The following is a 20,041-nucleotide window of genomic DNA, read 5'->3' as shown; positions in this document are numbered from 1 at the left end:
GTTGTAGATAGCGAGTGTCATGCTTCTTGGATTTGGTTTTTGAGAAGATTGCGAGAAGCTATCGGTGAAGACGTACCTAATTTGACGTTCATATCCGATCGCCACGTTAGCATCATACATGGTGTCGAGGTTGTGTTTCCTGGTATCCCTCACGGAGCATGTTACCATCATTTACAACTGAATGTCCAACACAAGTTCAAGACAGACCATTGTCGCTTTGAACTTTACGATGCGGCTTACGCCTTCAGTAAAAGAGCATTCGAAGCTAATTTTAGAAAGTTGAGACGTAAGGATATCGAGATGGCAAAGTATCTCGAAGAAGTTGGTGTCGATCGGTGGGCCAGAGCTTTCTTTCCTAGAAAACGGTAAAAGTCTAGAACTTCTTTTGTACTGAATTTTTAATGTCGTTGATTATATAAATCAAGTATGTTTTATATAGGTACGACCTAATGACGAGCAACAACGCAGAAAGCTTCAACAACAAAACAAGGAATGCTAGGACGTTTCCCATTACGACGTTGCTCGAGTTTATTCGATTCACACTCCAAACTTGGTTTTTTGAACGAGAAGAGATAGCGAACAAGTTGAACACAAAATTGACAACAACGTGGCAAAATGATCTCACACAGCTAAATAATAAGGCACAGTTCGTCAATGCGTACGGGCTTGGTCTATATGAATGTCATGTCAAAGACGCAAGAGGTGATTTCGATGTAGACCTTATGGAGAAGACATGCACTTGCGGACTACCACAACAATTGAATATCCCCTGCGAGCATTCTATCGCAGCAGCCCAACATCGAAGCGTGGACGTGTACTCGTTATGCAGTGACTTTTATTTGAAGGAGACGTGGATTGAGATGTACAAGGAAACCATATATCCGGTTGGCAATGAAGATCAATGAGATGTCCCGGATGAGATAAAAAAACATGAAAGTTTCGGAACCCGTTGAAAAGAAGCAAGCCGGTCGACCGAAGAAAAGTAAACAAGGAAGAAGAAGGATTAATCGATACCCATCTCAAGGCGAAAAGATTGTTATCCAGCGAAAATGCGGGAAATGTGGTGGTAGTGGACATAACAGAAAAACATGCACTTGGAGCTATTAAAACTTTAGACCTGGTGTTATTTTTTAAGTTTAAAACTTTAACGTTTATTTGAGTGACCTTTTTATTTTGTTTAATGGAGTGTCATCCATCTCATGACTCGTTTCGTCCACAAATCTTCTCGAGTTCTAAACCCTATTTTTTTTGTGTGTGAAATTTGTGATGGCTTTTGATTTGGTGTGTGAAGGGCTTTCATTAAATATTGATCGAGACTTTGTATAGGGAATGATCTAGTCTTTGGTGTGTGAAGGGCTTTCATTAAATATGGCGGGTCAAAGTCAATAGTAAAAAAACCATCTCGATAATATGTTTATAAGGTACTATTACATACATACAAAACAAAAAGATTTAAAAAAAACATCCGAAAATACAAGATCACGGGATAAGGTGGTTATAGAATAACTCCACGCACCATTTCTTCCTGAACGTTCTCATATTGACACTTTGAAAAGTGTCAAATGATTCGTTCAGTACTATGTGCTCGATATACTTCACTGCGAACATCCCGCAATCACCGCTACAATACAAAAATAAGTAAAAGAATTTGTCAAACTTCTCAAAAAACATGTCTAAAAAAATTTGTAAAATAAAAACAAATTTGTCAAAAAAAACTTTTTTAAAAAAACTTGTAAAAAATCTTGTCAAAAAATAAACAAACTTGTAAAATAACTTTTAACAAAAAGTTGAATAACATAACTTGTAAAAAAAATAACAAACTTCTAAAATAACTTGTCAATAAAAACATAATTGTTTAAAACTTGTCAAAAAAAGTTCAATTAACTAGTCAAAAAAACTTTTTTAAAAGAAATTGTAAAAAATCTTGTCAAAAAAATAAACAAACTTGTAAAATAACTTTTCAAAAAAAGTTGAATATCATAACTTGTAAAAAAAAAAAAAAAAACTTCTAAAATATCTTGTCAATAAAAACACAATTGTTTAAAACTTGTCAAAAAAAAAAGTTCAATTAACTAGTCAAAAAAACTTTTTTAAAAGAAATTGTAAAAAATCTTGTCAAAAAAAGAAACAAACTTGTAAAATAACTTTTCAAAAAAAGTTGAATATCATAACTTGTAAAAAAAACAACTTTTAAAATAACTTGTCAATAAAAACAAACTTGTTTAAAACTTGTCAAAAAAAGTTCAATAAACTTGTCAAAAAAACTTTTTAAAAATAACGTGTAAAAAAAACTAACTTGTAAAAAACTTGTAACAAAAAATGTAAACATGTTTACCTGTATGCACATTGTGGGACATTTTGATCGACGAGCCACGTCAGGTTAGTGAACTTAATATTACCTTGCTCACTCTCCCGGTGAGAGTTGGGATGGTTCTTGAAGAAACCACCTATGGCCATAATCCTAGCAAATGCTCGAGTCCAAGTCTGAATAATAAACATTTTAACAATGTTAAGTAACCCTTATAATTTAATTAACCACAAATAAAGGTAATAATTGTGAATAACATAACATTTTACGTACCTCCATCATCTCCGTGAAGTCTTTTTGATTATTCGACGACTGCATGAGATCCTTTTGACAATCGAGGACGGTAATGGTCCAGGCCTGGATGTCGATCCGAAATGTGAACCAATGAAGGTTCTTCAAGTTCACGACGAACAGGATCTCGTGAGCACCATCCTAAGGCAAAATATCGGTGTCCCTATACCTAGTCATCGGGGTAATAGTTGCCCTCATGTCCCAGTCCACGGGTTCGGGCTCTGCCCCCAGCTCGATGGCCTTCTTGATGTTCGCTTCTTCCATGGTGAATCGGCCGTACACGTGCTGGACCCACCGACAATCCATGATTCAGTCGTCTTGTCGATATCCGTCGAGAGCTCCTTGGCGAGCCCGAATCATGTGAATTATAGCATCAGTATCTGAGACATAACAAACATATAGCGTTATTTTAAATTGATAGGGAAAGTTAAATTATATAATTAATAACGTACCGAATCATGTAGCCATCTGGTTTCTGTCAATATCGTGTCGAAGAAAGTCGTGTCTCCGTCGCACGTCTTCAGGCGAGTAGACTCCATGAACTTGTCGTCCAACTTTTTTGTTCGCAACCACTTAACGAAATTATCAAACTCTTTTAGCTTCGCGTCCTTCAACAGGTTGAACTTGGGGATCGGCTTTTCTGAATACTTGGGCCTAGTCGGATCAGTGAAATCGGCCCAACGCGACGACTTCTGTCGCACTTGCCGATCTGGAGGCTTTTCCTTTTAAGCGGAGTTGTGATCGGGCGTTGCTTATCCGGAATGACGTCTTCTCTACGAGGACTCGACGAAGACGTCGACAACCTGGGCGAAGTCACCGGCCTGATCTCCGATCGCTTCGACGACTCGCGATGCGTAGAAGACGGCTTGTTTGACTTCTTCGATGACTCGCGATGCGAAGAAGACGGCTCGTGCGATGAAGACGCCAGCTTTTGACCAGCCGCCGGAGGAGGAGGAGGGGTCCGGCGGCGTTTACGACGACCATCAGCTTGAGTCGTGGGAATCTCACCCCCAGGCAAGCCCGTTTCTTCCTCGAACAAAATGTTCAACCTCTTCCACATATCAAGCTGCAAGTCAAAGTAACAAAATATGTCACGAAATTTAAACTTGTCACAAAAACTAAAAATTAAATAAAATTTAAACTTAACTCTAAAACGTTAAATTAAATTTAAGGGCAACTCTAAAACGTTAAATTAAAGTTAAACTAAAATGATATTTAAACTTAACTCTAAAACGTTAAATTAAATTTAAACTTAACTCTAAAAAATTAAATTAAATTTAAACTTAACTCTAAAACGTTAAATTAAATTTAAACTTAACTCTAAAACGTTAAATTAAATTTAAACTTAACTATAAAACGTTAAATTAAAGTTAAACTAAAATGATATTTAAACTTAACTCTAAAACGTTAAATAACATTTAAACTTAACTCTAAAACGTTAAATTAAATTTAAGGGTAACTCTAAACCGTTAAATTAAAGTTAAACTAAAATGATATTTAAACTTAACTCTAAAACGTTAAATTAAATTTAAGCTTAACTTTAAAACGTTAAATTAAAGTAAACTAAAATGAAATTTAAACTTAACTTTAAAACGTTAAAATGAAATTTAAACTTAACTTTAAAACGTTAAATTATATTTAAACTTAACTCTAAAATGAAATTTAAACTTAAATATAACTTGATTTAAATCTAACCTGGTTTTCCCTGATGCGCTCAATTCTACGGCCGCTCGTGCTAAGAGCATGTAAGACTATCCCGTGTGACTGCAGCATTTGTTCTTGGGATGCTCGCAGTTGTTCTAGGGAAGCTCGCATTTCTTCCCACATTTCCCGTGTTAGGACAAAGGGCTCGGGAATGTCGGAGGGAGGGGTCGGTGTGGGCCTCGATCCCATTGCGGGAGTGGTCGGTGTGGGCCTCGATCCCATCGCGGGAGTGGTCGGACTACCAAGTCGAACACCTGGAGTGTCTGACACGTGTTCGTCGTCGGAGTCTCCAACGATGACATCTTCTGCAACAGTCGCGACTCGATCTATTTCTTCTTCGATATCTCGCGGCTCTGTCGCGTCTTCTCCCCCGACGTCTATGGGATACTGACATTTGCTCGGCTGTGTCTCGAGGAGAGTGAAAAATTCTTTCTCAGCTGCCCTAGGTCTCAGCATTTGAAGAACACCCACCTACAAAACCAAAAACAATTATTAATATTCCAAAATAATGTAAAATACATTAATAAACGTTAAATAATAAAAAGTTACCATTTTTTTATTCAGGACGGCCTCGATGTCTTTGCCCATGATGACCACATTACTAGACCACGAGTGCATCCTAGGAACACGAATCCCCTGGTTCGACCCGGACCTCATCCCGATCTCTGGGATAGCCTCGTACACCCAGTAATGAAGGGTACGAAGATTACCCGTCAATGTGTACTTGGCCTCTTTCTGTGCCACGTCTGGCTTGTCCTTCAACTTCTTCTGCAGCGTCTCGTGATAATGCCTTAGGTTCACCGAGAGGCTGGAATACGTCTCCGCCCAACTCAAATTTCCCCGAGGCATCTTGAAGAAGAAAGGGAGGTCTTCAACGATGTATAAAAATTTCTGCCACCTTTCCTCGATGGCTTTGTTGGCCGGCTGCCCCAGAAGATACCCATAGACAAATACGAGCAGCCCGAGCTTGAACGCATCGTCATGGCTCTGACATATGTTGAACGCGTTGATTAACGCACTCAACTTGCATCCGACGACGCCGTTCAAGTGGTCCGTGATCAATCTGTCGCTCTTTCGCTCGTCTTGTTCGGCTTTGGTCGGACCGTCTGCATAGCTCATCCCCGAGACGAGTGCGTACTCGAGGCATCCAAATCTTACTCGTTTGCCTCCGATACCAAAAGGTATCCCCCCGTACCGTCATCTCGATCTTCTTTTGAAGGAGAGTATGTACGAGTACCGGTGAGAAACCAAGCTCGCTCTCCGAAAAAAATTGCTCGAACAGAATCTCGAGGATTCGATCTTTTATCCCGAGCTCATCGAATCTCCTCCGTACCAGCTTCAAGATCCCCGTCCCACCGTAGGTGATACGCCCCGGGAATGGGACGTTGTATATGTAGTTCAAATTGTCCTAAAAAACGACAAAATTAGGTCAGAATCATAATTCATCGTATGGCATCGTAGACTCGTATAGCATCGTAAAACAAAAAAATTCAATTTTTAAAACTATCGTACAGCATCGTATGGCATCGTAAAAAAAAAAATTAAAATTATCGTACAGCATCGTATGACATCGTACGACATCGTATCGCATCGTACGACATCGTATGGTATCGTACGTCAATTTTTTTTTTAAAAAAAATAAACCCATCGTAAACCATCGTATCATATCGTATCGCATCGTACAGCTCTATGAATTTCATCGTACGGCATCGTACAGCATCGTACGACATCGTACGATGTATCAACCTCATCGTACACTGGCCCTAATTTCAAACCCTAATATTCTAAATCCGACACAAAACAGCTCAAATCAACTCAAATCAGATAATAACTAAGTCCTAAACCCTATTCTAACTATTTTCAATGAAGTTTAACAATAAATTACATGAAAAACTTACCTTTTTCGTTGTTTTGAGAGCTTGAGATTTCTGACCTTCACCGCCGCCGGAGTTCAAACCTTTTCCATCGTACGCCATCGTACCAGATTGTATCACGTTGTACAAGGTCGTATTGAATCGTACCGACTCGTACAAGGTCGTATTGAATCGCAGAGAATTTTTTTTTAGAGAAAGAGTGAGAATTTCGAGTGAGATAGAGGAGAGAGAGAGATGTCGAGTGTTTAAGGGTATATTTGTCTGTTTTGGGTCCAAAAGTCCATTTTTATATATTTTTAAACATTAGGGTCTAATCTTGATATTTAATGGATTATTAAGCCTAATTAATGAAATTTCTCATGCCCAATATATTAGTAGGCTCCAGGTACCCACAATAGTGTGTACACAATTATTATTGCTGTGGTTTTTACTTCACAACAGCCAAAGAAATTTGTTGGCACCTTCCTTTCGAGATTCTCTTAATTAGTAGTCACTTGTATGATCATCAGTTGTTCTTTTTATAAATTCCATACACTACTCCACTGCTCCATGTGCGTGTTTGGAACTTCATTTCTAGTTACAAGATATTTGGAGGGACGTAGCATCACTCCCTACTTGAGTTATGAATAGTAAAAAAAAATACAGGGAAAGAGTAGCCTTTATCCTCGCGAGTTTAATAGATTGAAAAAATGAGGAATTTGATCCGATTGTCTGGAAGAGATCAGCAGACGGTGTTTAACTATTCAAGCCCATGTTCCTCAATGTGATAGGTAAAACTTTGCATCGAGTATTTAAATGTTGTTCCTAGCAAAAAAATAAAAGAGTATTTATTGTTAAGAATTACATGATAAGACAATTTTACTAAATATCAACAACCGACGGATATTTAATAGTTAATTTAAATACAAAAAATTAGAAAAATAGCTAATATAAACGTTTGATATTGCTAAATAGTCAACGTTTGGTAAATCTTAAGTAAATAGCCATAAATAATGACGTGATCTAATATATGGAAGATGCTATATATCTAATATTTACGTCTGTAAATACATGAAAATGACTATTTACCTAAAATTTACCAAACGTTGCCTATTTAGCAATGTCAAATGTTTAAGTTGGCTATTTTCCTAATGAACCCATTTAAATATCGATATCAATTTCACTTGTCAAAATTTACAAAGATGATGGTTAGCGGCGACAAGTATTTCGACAAGTAAAAAAAATAATATCATTAAAAATACAAAAAAAAAAGGTAATTAGCCGATTAAAATGTTTGAAATTGTTATATAGTCAACGTTTCGTAAATCTTTGGTAAATAGTCATTTATGTGTAGTATTCTTAGTTTGTCCTTTCATTGAAATAAAATGGTGGGATTTATACGTCAATTTACGCGTATAAATAAGTGGACATGGATATTACATAAAATTTACAAAATGTTGACTATATAACAATATGAAATTGTAAATATGGTTAAATACCTAATGGATCCTCAAAAATAATATGTATATATTCAAATATTTAATATTTTCATTTGTAATTTTTCACTTTAAACCAAAGTTCGTCTTACTGTTACCGTTATCGTACCGGGACTTCAATTTTGGGGAGAAACCGCTTACTGGAGGGGAAACCAGGGGGTATTCAGACAAAAAAAAAAAAAAAAAAAAAAAAAAAATCGGTACCGGCAGGATACCGCTTACCGTAGAAGAAACCGACAAAAAATGTTGGAAACCAAAGGTATTCAGACAAGTATTTTGCAAAAATAAACATACTTTTCATATTTCAAACTTCATAGTTCATAAAACGAATATATGTTATCAATTCATCATCGCAAATCATCATATTCATCATTAAATCATCATATTAAACTCAAGAACATCATTCATAATCATTAAACATTATAAGGATCATATTTCATCTCAAGAACATCCACTCATGAATATAATATTCATTGTCAAATCATCATCTAGAACATAAAAAAAAACTTGTATTCGGATTAAAAACCAACATTTTAATTTGGATTAAACCTAAATATACATAGAAAATCATACAAAACAACCAATAAACTCATATTCATTGCTCAAACCCTTGAAATCGTGGATTAAAGTAAAAAAAATTAACAGAAAAATAAAAAAAAAAACCCAAAATTTGAGGAAACCGCCGAAACTTACCTACCGAAAACCAAGGAAAGTTGACAAAAAAGAGCTGCGATGAACAAAAACCCCCAAAAAGAACCGAAAACCGTCGGAAACCACCGGAAAGTACCGAAAACCACCGGAAAGTGCCGGTAAATTGGAAAGAAAATGGTAACTAACGAACCGGTATCGGTCTTCTTCGGTAAGGCGGTTTCCGATCGGTTTTTTGGGGAAAGTCATCCTTGCTTTAAACAAGGTCCACATTACCATATAAAGAAGTTTACTGAGAAAGATATTATTTTTCTAATACTAAAACTAAAATAATAAATTAAGAAATATTATACCGTGATAAATTGAGAAAAAATCAATTATATAAAGTGATTAGAGATGACATTGGATAGGGACAGGTAGGGTTCTTCAAAACCAGATCATACCCATGAATTTTTTTAAAAATCATATCCTACTTATACCCATTTATTTTTAATGCATCTGAGTATGAGTAAAACCCTATAAGGTACAGGGTAACCCATGGATATATTGTTTTAGCCATTCATTATGATTTATTAAAGAAAATAAACAAATCTAAAAATATATTTAAATACAAAATAAATAAATAAATAAAACTAAAAAAATATGTAAATTAATAAATTTGACACTAAAATTTGCTTAGAATTCATAAATATAGTAATAATTTTAAGTGGGTAAGGTATGAATAGGGTTGTGAGTAAGGAACTGAAAAATCATACCTTACTAATATTCATATGATTTTTAATAAGTATACATTGTTATTGCACGAAAATGAACAACGATTTAAAGTTTCAGACGGTTCGACCCAAGGCCAGACCAAGCGGCCGCACCCGAGCCAAGGGTGTGAACACAAAAGTCTCGAGTTGAGGTTCCTCCAATCGGAGGCGTTCTTTGAGGAGAGAAGGGGGTGAATGGGGGGTGTGATTGTGCTTCTTGTGAGTTTTCTACGTAGCCGTGTTGCGGGATCAAGTCAGAATATAGTTCAAGGCATGTGTATACGTGGTTGTGAGGCGCGGAGCCTGGAGGGTGTGCTCGACAGAGGAGAGGAGTTCAGAGGAGTACTCGGCGATGTTTTGGGACTCTAAGATCAAGTGACCAGAGAGAGAATGTGTGTTTTCTCTCTTTGGATACACTCGATCAGAGGGAATTGTACTCCAAAAATCACTGGTAGCATTTTAGAACTCTGAGAATGAGTAATCTAGAGGAAGAATGAATGTCCATCTCCCCCTCACTGAGAGGGGGTATTTATAGTGAATGGGGAGGCCTAGGAGGGCATCAGGACGCACCTCCGAGAGCGAGCAGTGGGTTTCGAGCGCACAAGGCGGTTTTGGGGCGCGCACGCAGCAAGCAGGAGCACTGCGCGAGCGCGCGGCGCTGGATGGATGGCATGGCACGCCATGTCTTCTGCGCGTCGCGCCGGATGGATGGTGCGGCGCGCTGAGAGCGCGCTTCCTGCGAGCGCGGGGCGCGGGAACAGGCCGTCCGCGCAGATGCGAGCGCAGGGCGTGGGAGCAGGCCGCCCGTGCGCATGTCGAGCGCAGGCTCGCCCTTGGGCCCGTTTGAAGTGGGGCCTCGATGGGCTTTTTTGTGGCTCGGCCCGTCGGGCCTCCGAATTTGGGATTCGACATAAGATTCTTCGTAAGTCACGAGGAATTTAATAATTTCTGAAAATCACCGACAACATTAACCCCCCAAGTCTGCTTCTTGGAGCACTTCGAGCGGCGGACTTTTTGAATCTTCCCAACTGTTTGAGGGAAGTTTGCTTTCTTGAGTCTTTGTCTTTTCCTGAGCATGTCGCATTACGTGTCGTCGCTGGACGTCTTTTTTGGACCACGTAGAGCGTCTTTGGTTAGAGTAGCGTAGAGCATACAAGCTAGTGCGTGGGATCGCTTTAGCCGTTCGGTCTAAGAAGCGCAATCGCTTAGTCGCTTAGGACAAGTGCGATATCGCATAATCGTTTGTGATAAGAAGCGTCATCGCGGGATAGAGTAACGCAAGGCGTACAAGCTAACTCATGGGATCACTTAGGCGTTTTGGGCCAAGAAGCGCAATCGCCTAGTTGTTTGCGACAAGAAGCATCATTGCGGATAGAGTAGCGCGGGACGTACAAGTTAACGCGGGATCGCTAAGGCGTTTGGGCCAAAAAGCGCAATCGCTTAGTCGTCTATGACCGTAAGCGTCATCGCGGATAGAGTAGCGTGCGTTCGCTTAGGTTTTTGGGCAAAGAAGCGCAATCACTTAGCCGTTTGTGACAAGAAGCATCATCACGGATAGAGCATCGCGGGGAGTACAAGCTAACACGTAGGCTCGCTTAGGCGTTTGGGCCAAGAAGCGCAATCACTTAGTCGTTTATGACAAGAAGCCTCATCGCGGATACACGTACAAGCTAACGCGCGGGTTTGCTTAGGCGTTTGGGCCAAGAAGCGCAATCGCTTAGTTGTTTATGACAAGAAGCATCATCGCGGATAGAGTAGCGCGGGGCATACAAGCTAACGCGGGATCGTTTCTACCTTTATCTATAAAATGGAAAATTTGATATTTATTAGTTCGTACGGATTTCACCTAACTTTCGTGCGGGATCACAATGTCTCGTCCCGAAGCATGAATTTATTGAAAGCATTAAATTAAATAAAACCCTTTAGATGTCTAGGTGACGATGATGAGTGGCGCTTGGTGGCCGTTGTTTTTTTGGCAAACCGTTGTGGCCTATTGGCTTACGGAGGCATTGGCGTCGACGAGCATCTCAAGCACAAACTCTTTCAGCTCATCTGCTTAGATGAGGTCTTCAATTTGTCTCCTTAGCTGTTTGCATTTCGGATGTCAAGTGACTGTGGTCCTTATGGAATGCGCATTACTTAGTCATATCGCGATGCGCGCCGGCTTTCGTCGGAGTCGGATTGTGAAATTTCTCGCGCCTTCAGGCGAGAATCCTTTCCGGCTACGTGTTTAGCGACGTATAGTCCGCGTAGTTGCGGAAGTTGTCTCGAAGTTAGCCCGCTGGTGCGCGAGAGCTGTCATCGGTCTTTGCTCTCTTTCTCCTTAAGTCGCGGCTATTAGAGTCTTCCTCTTCCCTACGACGGTCGTCGTATGATTTCGGCTTTGAATGAAGTCATCCACGGACATATACTTTTCTGCGCAGGTCGAGAGTTCGGCCATTGTTCATGGCTCTCGTTTGACAAGTGAGCTAAGGAAGAAGTTCCCCATTTGCAACCCTTCGAGGATAGCCGTGATGGCGTCTCCGTCCTCGAAGTGGTCTACTTTGTTAGACTCTTCTATGAATCTAACAAGGTATGCACGTATGGATTCACCTTTTCTTTGCTTAAGGGATCGCAAGTGAGCGTTCCCAAGCATTCTCTCGCGAAAGCCGCTGAAGGCTGAAGCCTGTGAGAAAAGATCTCTGCAGCTCCTTGAACGAGTTAATCGATCCGGACCTCAGGTTTTCGAACCATTTGAAGGCGGGTCTGCCTAGGGTGAGGCTGAATGTCTGGCACAAGTTTGCCGACAAATTCCTCTGCATGACCGTCCATATTTGATATTGTTGGATATGGTGAAGGGGGTCTGTTTTTCCTTCGTAGTGCAGGAGATCCGGCATACAAAGTCGGCCGGAAACTCCTCATTGAGGATGTCTGCCGTTAATGGAGAAGCTGTAAGTTCTATCATTCCTCATACCTCTTTGGTCATATTTTGCACAACTACGAGGTTGCGGACCTCGTTTCTGAAGTCGTGGAGCATGGTGGCCACGTATGCATGTGTTGCAGTGAGCCGTCTTGCCCTATTTCGTTAGAGGTCTGGTCGAAGGGTGTCGTACGAGGTGGTGTGACATTATTTTGGTCGAGTCCGGCCATCGTCTGTGCAACCCCATTTTCAGGAGGAAGCTGGCTTCCCGAGCTTCTCCAACGGGCATTGAGGTGATTCCTCAAGTCGTCTGTGCAACGAGGGGACAGTTCTTGATTACCATTCCGTTGTTAACATTGATTACAATTTTCAATGTTCCTGAGAAAATTGAATTTTTTTAGAAGAAGAAGAAAAGGTGATTGGAAGGGATTTCATGCCGTTTAAGTCGGGAAGTCTCATCCTTCTAGCGCCAAAATGTTGTCGTACGAAAATGAACAACGATTTAAAGCTTCGGGGTGTTCGACCCAATGTTGGACCAAGTGGCCGCACCCGAGCCAAGGGTGTGAACTCGAAAGTCTCGAATTGAGGTTCCTTCAGTCAGAGGCGTTCTTTGAGGAGAGAAAGGGGTGGATGGTGGGTGTGATTGTGCTTCTTGTGAGCTGCCTACGTACCTGCGTTGCGGGATCAAGTCAGAACGTAGTTCAAGGCATGTGTATACGTGGTTGTGAGGCGCGGAGCCTGGAGGGTGTGCTCGACATAAGAGACGGAGCGCGACGGAGTCCTTGGCGATGTATCGGGACTCTAGGATCGAGTGACCCGAGAGAGAATGTGTGTTTTCTCTCTTTGGAGACGTAAGAGATTCTCAGTGGAGAATTACAGGCGCAGCTTTATGCGTTAGACGTGTAGGGGATTTTCAGGAGAAAATTCCGGACACATTGTGTGTTGGACGCGTAGGGGATTTTCAGTAGAAAATCCCGGACACATTGTGCATTGGACGCGAAGGGGATTTTCAGTAGAAAATTTTATGCGTTAGATTAGCGCTCGATCAGAGGAAATTGTGCTCAGAAAGTCTCTGGCAGCATTTCAGAACTCTGAGAGCGAGTAATCTTGAGGAAAAATGAATTGTCTCTCTCTCCCTCGCAATTGGGCCCGTTTGAAGTGGACTCGATGCGCTTTTTTCGTAGCTCGGTCCGTTGGACCTCCGAATTTGAGATTCGACGTGGGATTTTTCGTAAGCCACGAAGAATTTTTTAATTTCCGAAAACCATCGATAATATATATGTATTATACTCATCATCCATTTGTTCGGATAAAACTCTATCCGTGGATAAATGATGAATGATCATTTTTTTTTAACCTTAATAATATCTCTTTCCACTAAGCAATAAAAGGACTGACTTTGCTTTGGCTGCTTTAGTGGACAAGTCACGTTCTTATCCGGGTATGAATATAAAGTTAAGGTTAGAGACTCGACATGATTTCTTAAAAGTTGCTTATTGCTCGTGATTAAATTGTGTAGATACAATCGAGAGGAGAATTACGACTTTGCCGCTGGAGTTCATGTAAAGCAGTCTTCCACTAAACACAAGAACGGTCATAATCAGGGCTTTTACTACTGCGAATGACAAACTGCATAAACAAAAACTTCTTTTAATTATACCAATGTCGTGATCATCCAGAGACAACTAGCAAGCTCCAAACTAATCTCACCCACAAAGGTTACGTCTTCATTGAATCAAGGGGCTTAATAAATGTCTAAACAGGACTTCAATACCTATGACTTTCATTCCAAAGACAACCACTTGATTCTCATTTGTTGAACATCATCAAAGCAAATATGAAAACCAAAAAAACAAAAATAAAATTATGAAGGAAAAACATCACTACTGGCGTTCAATCTGAATGGTGACATGAGTGATGTTATATTCTCTCCTTATGTAGTCTACGACCTTGTTGAGCACCAAGTCGGCATCAGCGTCGGGCTTGACAATGACATGGCAGGCGAGGAGGACTTTCCCGACCGTGATTGCCCATATGTGAAGCTCGTGAACCGCAACCACCTCATCCATCTCGCACATCCCTTTCTCGAGCTTGGTGGCGTCGATCTCCCTCGGCGTGCTCTCCATGAGAACCTCCAGAATGTTCCGGATCATCCTCACGGTCGTCCCAAGAACCACGACCGAGAACACGAGCGTGCATATCAGATCGATGATCTTCCACTCGGGCCTGTACCAGATCGCGGCCCCTCCGACCATCACCCCCACGCTCTGTATCGAGTCCCCGAGCACGTGCAGGTACGCCCCTTGGATGTTGATGTTCCACTCCTTCTTCTTCGCCTCGTCCTTGTTCGTCAGGAGCGGAACTTCATGTTCGTGGTCGTGGTCATGGCCGTGGTCGTGGTCGTGGTCGTGGTCGTTGTCGTGGTCGTGGTCGTGGTTATGGACGTGTCTGGTGACAGTGATTCCATGGTGATCGTCGTGGGTATGACCGTGGTCGTGGCCGTGGCCGTGGCTGTGGCCGTGGTCGTGGCCCAAGAGGATGGCCATGGCGATGTTGACGACGAGGCCGAAAGCGGAGACGAGGAACATGAGAAAGCCCTTGACCTCGCCGGTTTCGGTGAGGAGGCGAACGATGGCCTCGTAGACGAGGATCCCGGCGAGGAGCCAGATCATCTGGATGGAGAGGAGGGCTCCGAGGATTTCGATGCGGAAGAAGCCGTAGGACTGGCGCGGAGTGGCCTCCCAGCCCGAGGCCCAGATGGAGAAGAGGGAGATCGCGAAGGCGGCCACGTCGGAGAGCAAGTGGGCAGCGTCGGTGAGGATCGCCAGGCTGTTGGCCTTGATTCCTCCCACGACCTCGACGCTCATGAACACCACGCACAGCACCACCGCGATCAAAAGCTTGCGTGTCGACTTCGACCGCTCCTGGGCGTCCTTCGAGCTCGTCTTCGCGTCCGAGAATCCGCACGGGGCTTCCCCGCATATCTTCATCGACCGACTCTCCACTCCCCGGCTCGACGACTGGACTTCGATTATGTGGCTCTGCTCCGAGTTATGACCTCCCATCTCTAAAACCTTAACCAAACAGTGTGCACCGTTATAAATAAAGCAGAGACTCTACAGCGACACCAATGATCGGATTAGCCAATAAGTAATTATTTGAGAAGAAGAAAAAAATACTTCATACGGAAAAGAACATACAAATCATCATGTAAAAAAAAAAAAAAAAAAAAAAAATTAAGATAAAGATTGGAGAATTCTGGAAGCAGCAAATGAACAAAGTGACAGCAGGCTTTTTTTTTTTTTTTTTTTTTGCGAAGATGAAAAACGAAAAACAAAAATCACGAGATTCAGCGACCTTTCACGCAAAGAGCCATAACAACCACAGAAGAAAAAGGCTAAAAAACTAATTAATTATGAACGACATGCCAACGACTTCTTTGAATCTCATAAGGATTGGGCAAAGGCTTAAAAAAAATTGAGAGAGGGAGAGAGAGAGAGAGACCTTTTTTAATATAAAATACAATGTCAATAATAAAAGAACGGCAAAGTCGAATGAGAGAGAGACCTTTGGAATGTGGAATCCGAAGATTTGGCTTGAACCGGCAAAGATTCAAGGTAATAAAAGCGAAGAAGCTTTAGGGAATAAATTTCTTTGGAGGAGATAGTGGTGGTCCTGGGATTTTTCTAGCGACAGAAGCTAGCTCCACGATATCAGATTATCGACAGAAACTAATGAATAAACAAAAAAAAACAAAGTAAAGTTTGAGACGCGAAGTCTGAGATTTAAAACAATTTATATTTTTTAAATAAAGGTCTAATATACTGTCACTATTGAAAAGTGGAGATTGTCAGGTCTCGTCTTATTATACTAGGGTTTATACTTTATAGTTTATACCCACGAGAATCTCTAGGCCAATTTGTAATGTTGCTCTTTATTGATAATTATGAATTATTTTAAGGGGCGAGTAGGACATCAACCAATAACATTTTTTTTTAATGACATTTAAGTCATTAACTCACCCGATTTTTAATAAATAGTCAAAGTTTTATTTTATTAAAAAAATAATTTATCATGCCGAAGTAATTAAATTAATTAAAACAGTTAATTTAATTCACTTAAGTCTTGACTGAAGTAAATTTTATTAATTAATATTTTTTAATTAATTTAATTTAGTTTAATTAACTAATATGGTAATCCATAATTTCTATTTCACAATTATTATATGTTCTAAAATGGTAATTTTTTGTCATCTGAAATGGAAGTTATTGTTGTTTTCCAAATTGGAAGTTATTGTCTTCTAGATTAGGGATGGTAATTTGACCCGTTACCCGATTTATTCGGATCGGGTAATACCCGTTCTTTTTGGGTAAACGGGTAATACCCGTTACGGTTTTAACGGGTCCGGGTACGCGTAACGGAATAGTCATCCCGTACCCAGTTACCCGGAACCCGACCCGTTAACTTTTAAATATTTAAAAAGATAATAAATTTTTATATGTTGCAATGAAGATGACCACATTTACAATGAAGATGATCAATTTGCAATGAACACTTCTTTTGTATTCTTTTATTTATTTATTTTGAATTTTAATGTTTTTTATATTGTAGTAGCACTTTGATATTTTTCACATAAATTTCATTATTTTTAAACTTTATATTGTTGATGGATTTTTATTTTATAAACGGGTAAGTGGGTCTACCCGACCCGCTACCCTTTTTTTAAACCGGGTAAACGGGTAACGGGTCTAATATTTTTAACCCGCTTAGACCATCCACAATCCATCTCTATTTTTCATCTCTATTTTACATATTTACATCAGTGAACAGTATATTTTATCTGCACTCCATCTCTATTTTACATCTGCTTTAAAGAATATTCTAACTATATCCTCTCCCACTATATTTTTTTATAATTGAGTTTTAACCCATTATTTTTTTATAAATTATAAATTTGAGCAACACCATTAATTTTGTTCATATTAGTCCAAATACATAAATATTATTAATTTTGTACATACATACATCCTCTCCCACTATATTTTTTTTTTGTATGTAGTATTGTGACTTAAGTTTTTCAATTATGTAATTTTTAAATGTCTTGATGTTTTTTTAATCGTCTATGTAAAATATTGTGACTTATATTGTAGTAATTTTATTTTCTTTTTTCAAGTATGAGTTGTTTTTTAATTAATAATTTTTAGAATACCCTAATTTACAAATATATACATAATACATATAAGTACTAAATTGTAGTTATAAATTAAATTTTGGGCAAATAATATAATTTTTAAAAGTTTGGGGTAAATATAGAGATGGAATAGTGCATCTCTATATTTGGAGATACACTGTTGAAATCAGCTCCATATTTGGAGAATAGAGATGCAATTGAATATGCATTGTGGAGCAAACTCTATCTCTATCTCTAAAATAGAGATCCATTGCGGATGCTCTTACCCGGCGGGTATCCCCGTTACCCGGCCCGTCTCAAAATCCGGGTAAATGGGTCCGGGTAACGGGTAAAAAATTATAGCGGGTACGGGTAACGGAATAGGTGTACCCGGCTTTACCCGTACCCGTTGCAATCCCTATTCTAGATGTTATTATTTTTCCAAAATGAGAATTTACTTTTTCAATTTTTAAACCATCATCTTTCGGCAACCGGTTTCTACGCTTTTAAATCTTCTATAAATTTGTCAAGAGAGGTAATTTTCTTTTCTTTACAAATAATGTTTCTTGTCTTATGACTGTGTCTTTATTACTTTTTTTTTCAATTTACTAGTGGGAATTGTTGTTTATTTTTATGGGTGTCATTGTATCCCTTGGTGTAACCTTCTTGATCCTTCTTATGTTGTTTATTTTTATGTTATTTTATTTTACATTTTCATAATGACGCAGTTGGGAGTCGAAACGGGTCAAAACGGAGCTCAAGGCGCAGAGTTACGAAATCATGGCTTCACGCGCGCCGCACACTACCATTTGTGCGGCACGTGGATTGTGTAGCGAGTCCCAGAGTCGTACGCGTAGTCCACGAAGCAACAGCGAATTGAACTTCGCGTCGCGCACCTCATCCTGCGCACCTCATCTTGGATGAAATCGGAGATGCAAAAGTTCCAGAGTCTTACGCGCGATCCTCAGCGTGCCGTGAGCCTTCGCCAGCCTGAAAAAAAAAATTAACGTTTTAAAGCTGTTTTTGACCATTGATCTAATCTTTGGTTCAAATGACTCCGAAAATAGCCCAACAAGTTATAAATAGAGAAATATCACCTTAGATTATTTTAGTTTTTGCTTTTTCTTTTTTACTTTGATTTTGATAGCTTTGGAGAGATAAAGATTAGAGAGCCGTCTTCATCAATTCCTTCCATCGTCGATTCACAATTTATTCTTCTTCCTATAATATCTTGAACCCCAATTTTTACTAATGAAAATTATGTCGTTCGTTTATTTGCTTTTGATTATTTCTTCTTCTTTTCTTATTTCTGTTCTTCTCGTCACCATGTACTAAACCCCTTAAGGGCGTTAGCGAGTTTATGAAACGGTGATGGATACCTTAGTATAATATTGAAAAATTATTATCATTCTAATTTCTTTGTTTAATTCAAATTTGTGCTTAATGCTTGCATAAGATTAGCTACCTTATGCATGAACTTTAGTTTCGAGTTAATGCTTGAGAAAGATTATGTTGTTAGTGTGCCTTATTTGAATTACTATAATACATTCCTAGGCTAGATACAGCTAGGCTATAGAATCGTGTGTATGCTCTTGTGTTTAATGTTTGTTGTGCTTTTTAGGAGTTGAGATCGAGAGATAAAATTTTGACATAGGTTTAGGTTGCTAGAAGCTCGAGAGAGATTTGGTAATAGGATTAACGTGAGTGTGATTAGAAAAGTGTGAATGGTAATGATCGTGCGTAATTTTCATGAATTCGAACCATAGAGTGAACTCGCGAAGCCATAGTCCTTACTTCTCTCTATCCGTAAAATCCGTCTGTTTTTGTTTCGTTTACTTACCAACTTGTCTAATAAAAAAGTTTTGCGACAACCATTCTCCATTTTCTTAAGTTTTCTTTGTGCTAGTGAAATCTGTGTCGTTAAATTAGTTTAGTCTCCGTGAATTCGACTCGCACTTGCGATTTATTACTATTGTGACCATGTGTACTTGTGTGTGCGAGATTTTCATAACAAGAACCTTTCAAGCAAATTTCACACCCAAAAAAGCTGAGACTAATTATCTCTGTCTCCGTTTGTGGAGTTTTGATATGAAGTTGTCTATCCACTTTGTGGAGTCAGATGTAAAGACGAAGTTTCAAGATTTGGGTTGTCTATGTATCTAGTTTGAGTATTTGTCTTATGTATCCAGTTTTATGTCTATTTTCAGGAGTAAAATTGTTGTCGATTATGAGTTGGCCAAGTTGACAAATCATATTTTTAACAACTTAAGTTCTTTCCTTAGATAATTAACTCAGTTAGTTGGAGAATATCTGATGCCGGACATAATAATATTTAATTTTGTAAATAAACAATCAGCCAACTTTAAACGAGAAGTTGAATGGGCAAACGTTAATGGATTCGGGCTTATAGCATATCCACTTAAAGCTATTAAAGTCTAGTTTCTAATGGTGAAGGTTTTGTGGCCTTTGGAGTTCTCTCAAAAGCGTTATGATGATTTTAGTAACCACTGCGCAGGATTTAATATTGCTGTTAATGTTGTGATGTTTTGTATTCCCCTTTATTTTGATGTAAGACTCTATAAATAGAGTTGAGTGTATTGAAATGGAAGTTTTTGAAGTAATATTATAAAATAAAATAAAAAACAATTTTCGTTTCTTTCTTTTAACCGAATTTTGTTGCCCGGGTTTTGGTATTCGTCCGACGAATCAACACGACTTGGAAGAACCTTGGTTGGGTATTCATGCGTTGAATCAACAACCGAAGTTACTGATTCATCTTACCTTCCGCCTGCATCAGTTTGGTATCAGAGCCGAAGACGACCGTGAATCATGCAACTTTTTGTTGGATTCGTTGAAGACTACCCTATGTCATACGTGTTCAATGACGACGGTGAAGATTAAGAACATTTTTTTAGCCATT

The 20,041-nt window shown here is 39.4% G+C and overlaps 1 protein-coding gene across 5 annotated transcripts; it reads right to left on the bottom strand.

The window, feature by feature from the left end:
* Nucleotides 1–13,657: 13,657 nt before the first annotated feature.
* On the bottom strand, nt 13,658–15,804 carry LOC149404447 (metal tolerance protein 1-like). Of its 5 annotated transcripts, none has more exons than XM_089604094.1 (2): nt 15,456–15,804; nt 13,658–15,025 (listed from the first exon to the last, which is right to left on the bottom strand). In XM_089604094.1, the coding sequence occupies exon 2, from the start codon at nt 15,014–15,016 to the stop codon at nt 13,835–13,837; it is 1,182 nt and encodes a 393-aa protein (XP_089460220.1). In that variant the 5' UTR covers nt 15,017–15,025; nt 15,456–15,804; the 3' UTR covers nt 13,658–13,834. The 5 variants fall into 5 exon arrangements, with proteins under 5 accessions (XP_089460220.1, XP_089460223.1, XP_089460213.1 ...); XM_089604097.1 differs by having other exon boundaries at nt 13,658–15,018; nt 15,519–15,804; XM_089604087.1 differs by having other exon boundaries at nt 15,519–15,801.
* Nucleotides 15,805–20,041: the final 4,237 nt, after the last annotated feature.

This window comes from Urtica dioica, chromosome 2 (genome assembly GCF_054948205.1).
Source record: "Urtica dioica subsp. dioica isolate 48M chromosome 2, U.dioica_male_clone48M_v1_H2, whole genome shotgun sequence".
Taxonomy (NCBI): Eukaryota; Viridiplantae; Streptophyta; class Magnoliopsida; order Rosales; family Urticaceae; genus Urtica; species Urtica dioica.
Note: the sequence above shows the minus strand (reverse complement) of the source record. Positions and strands in the feature narration are given on the sequence as shown.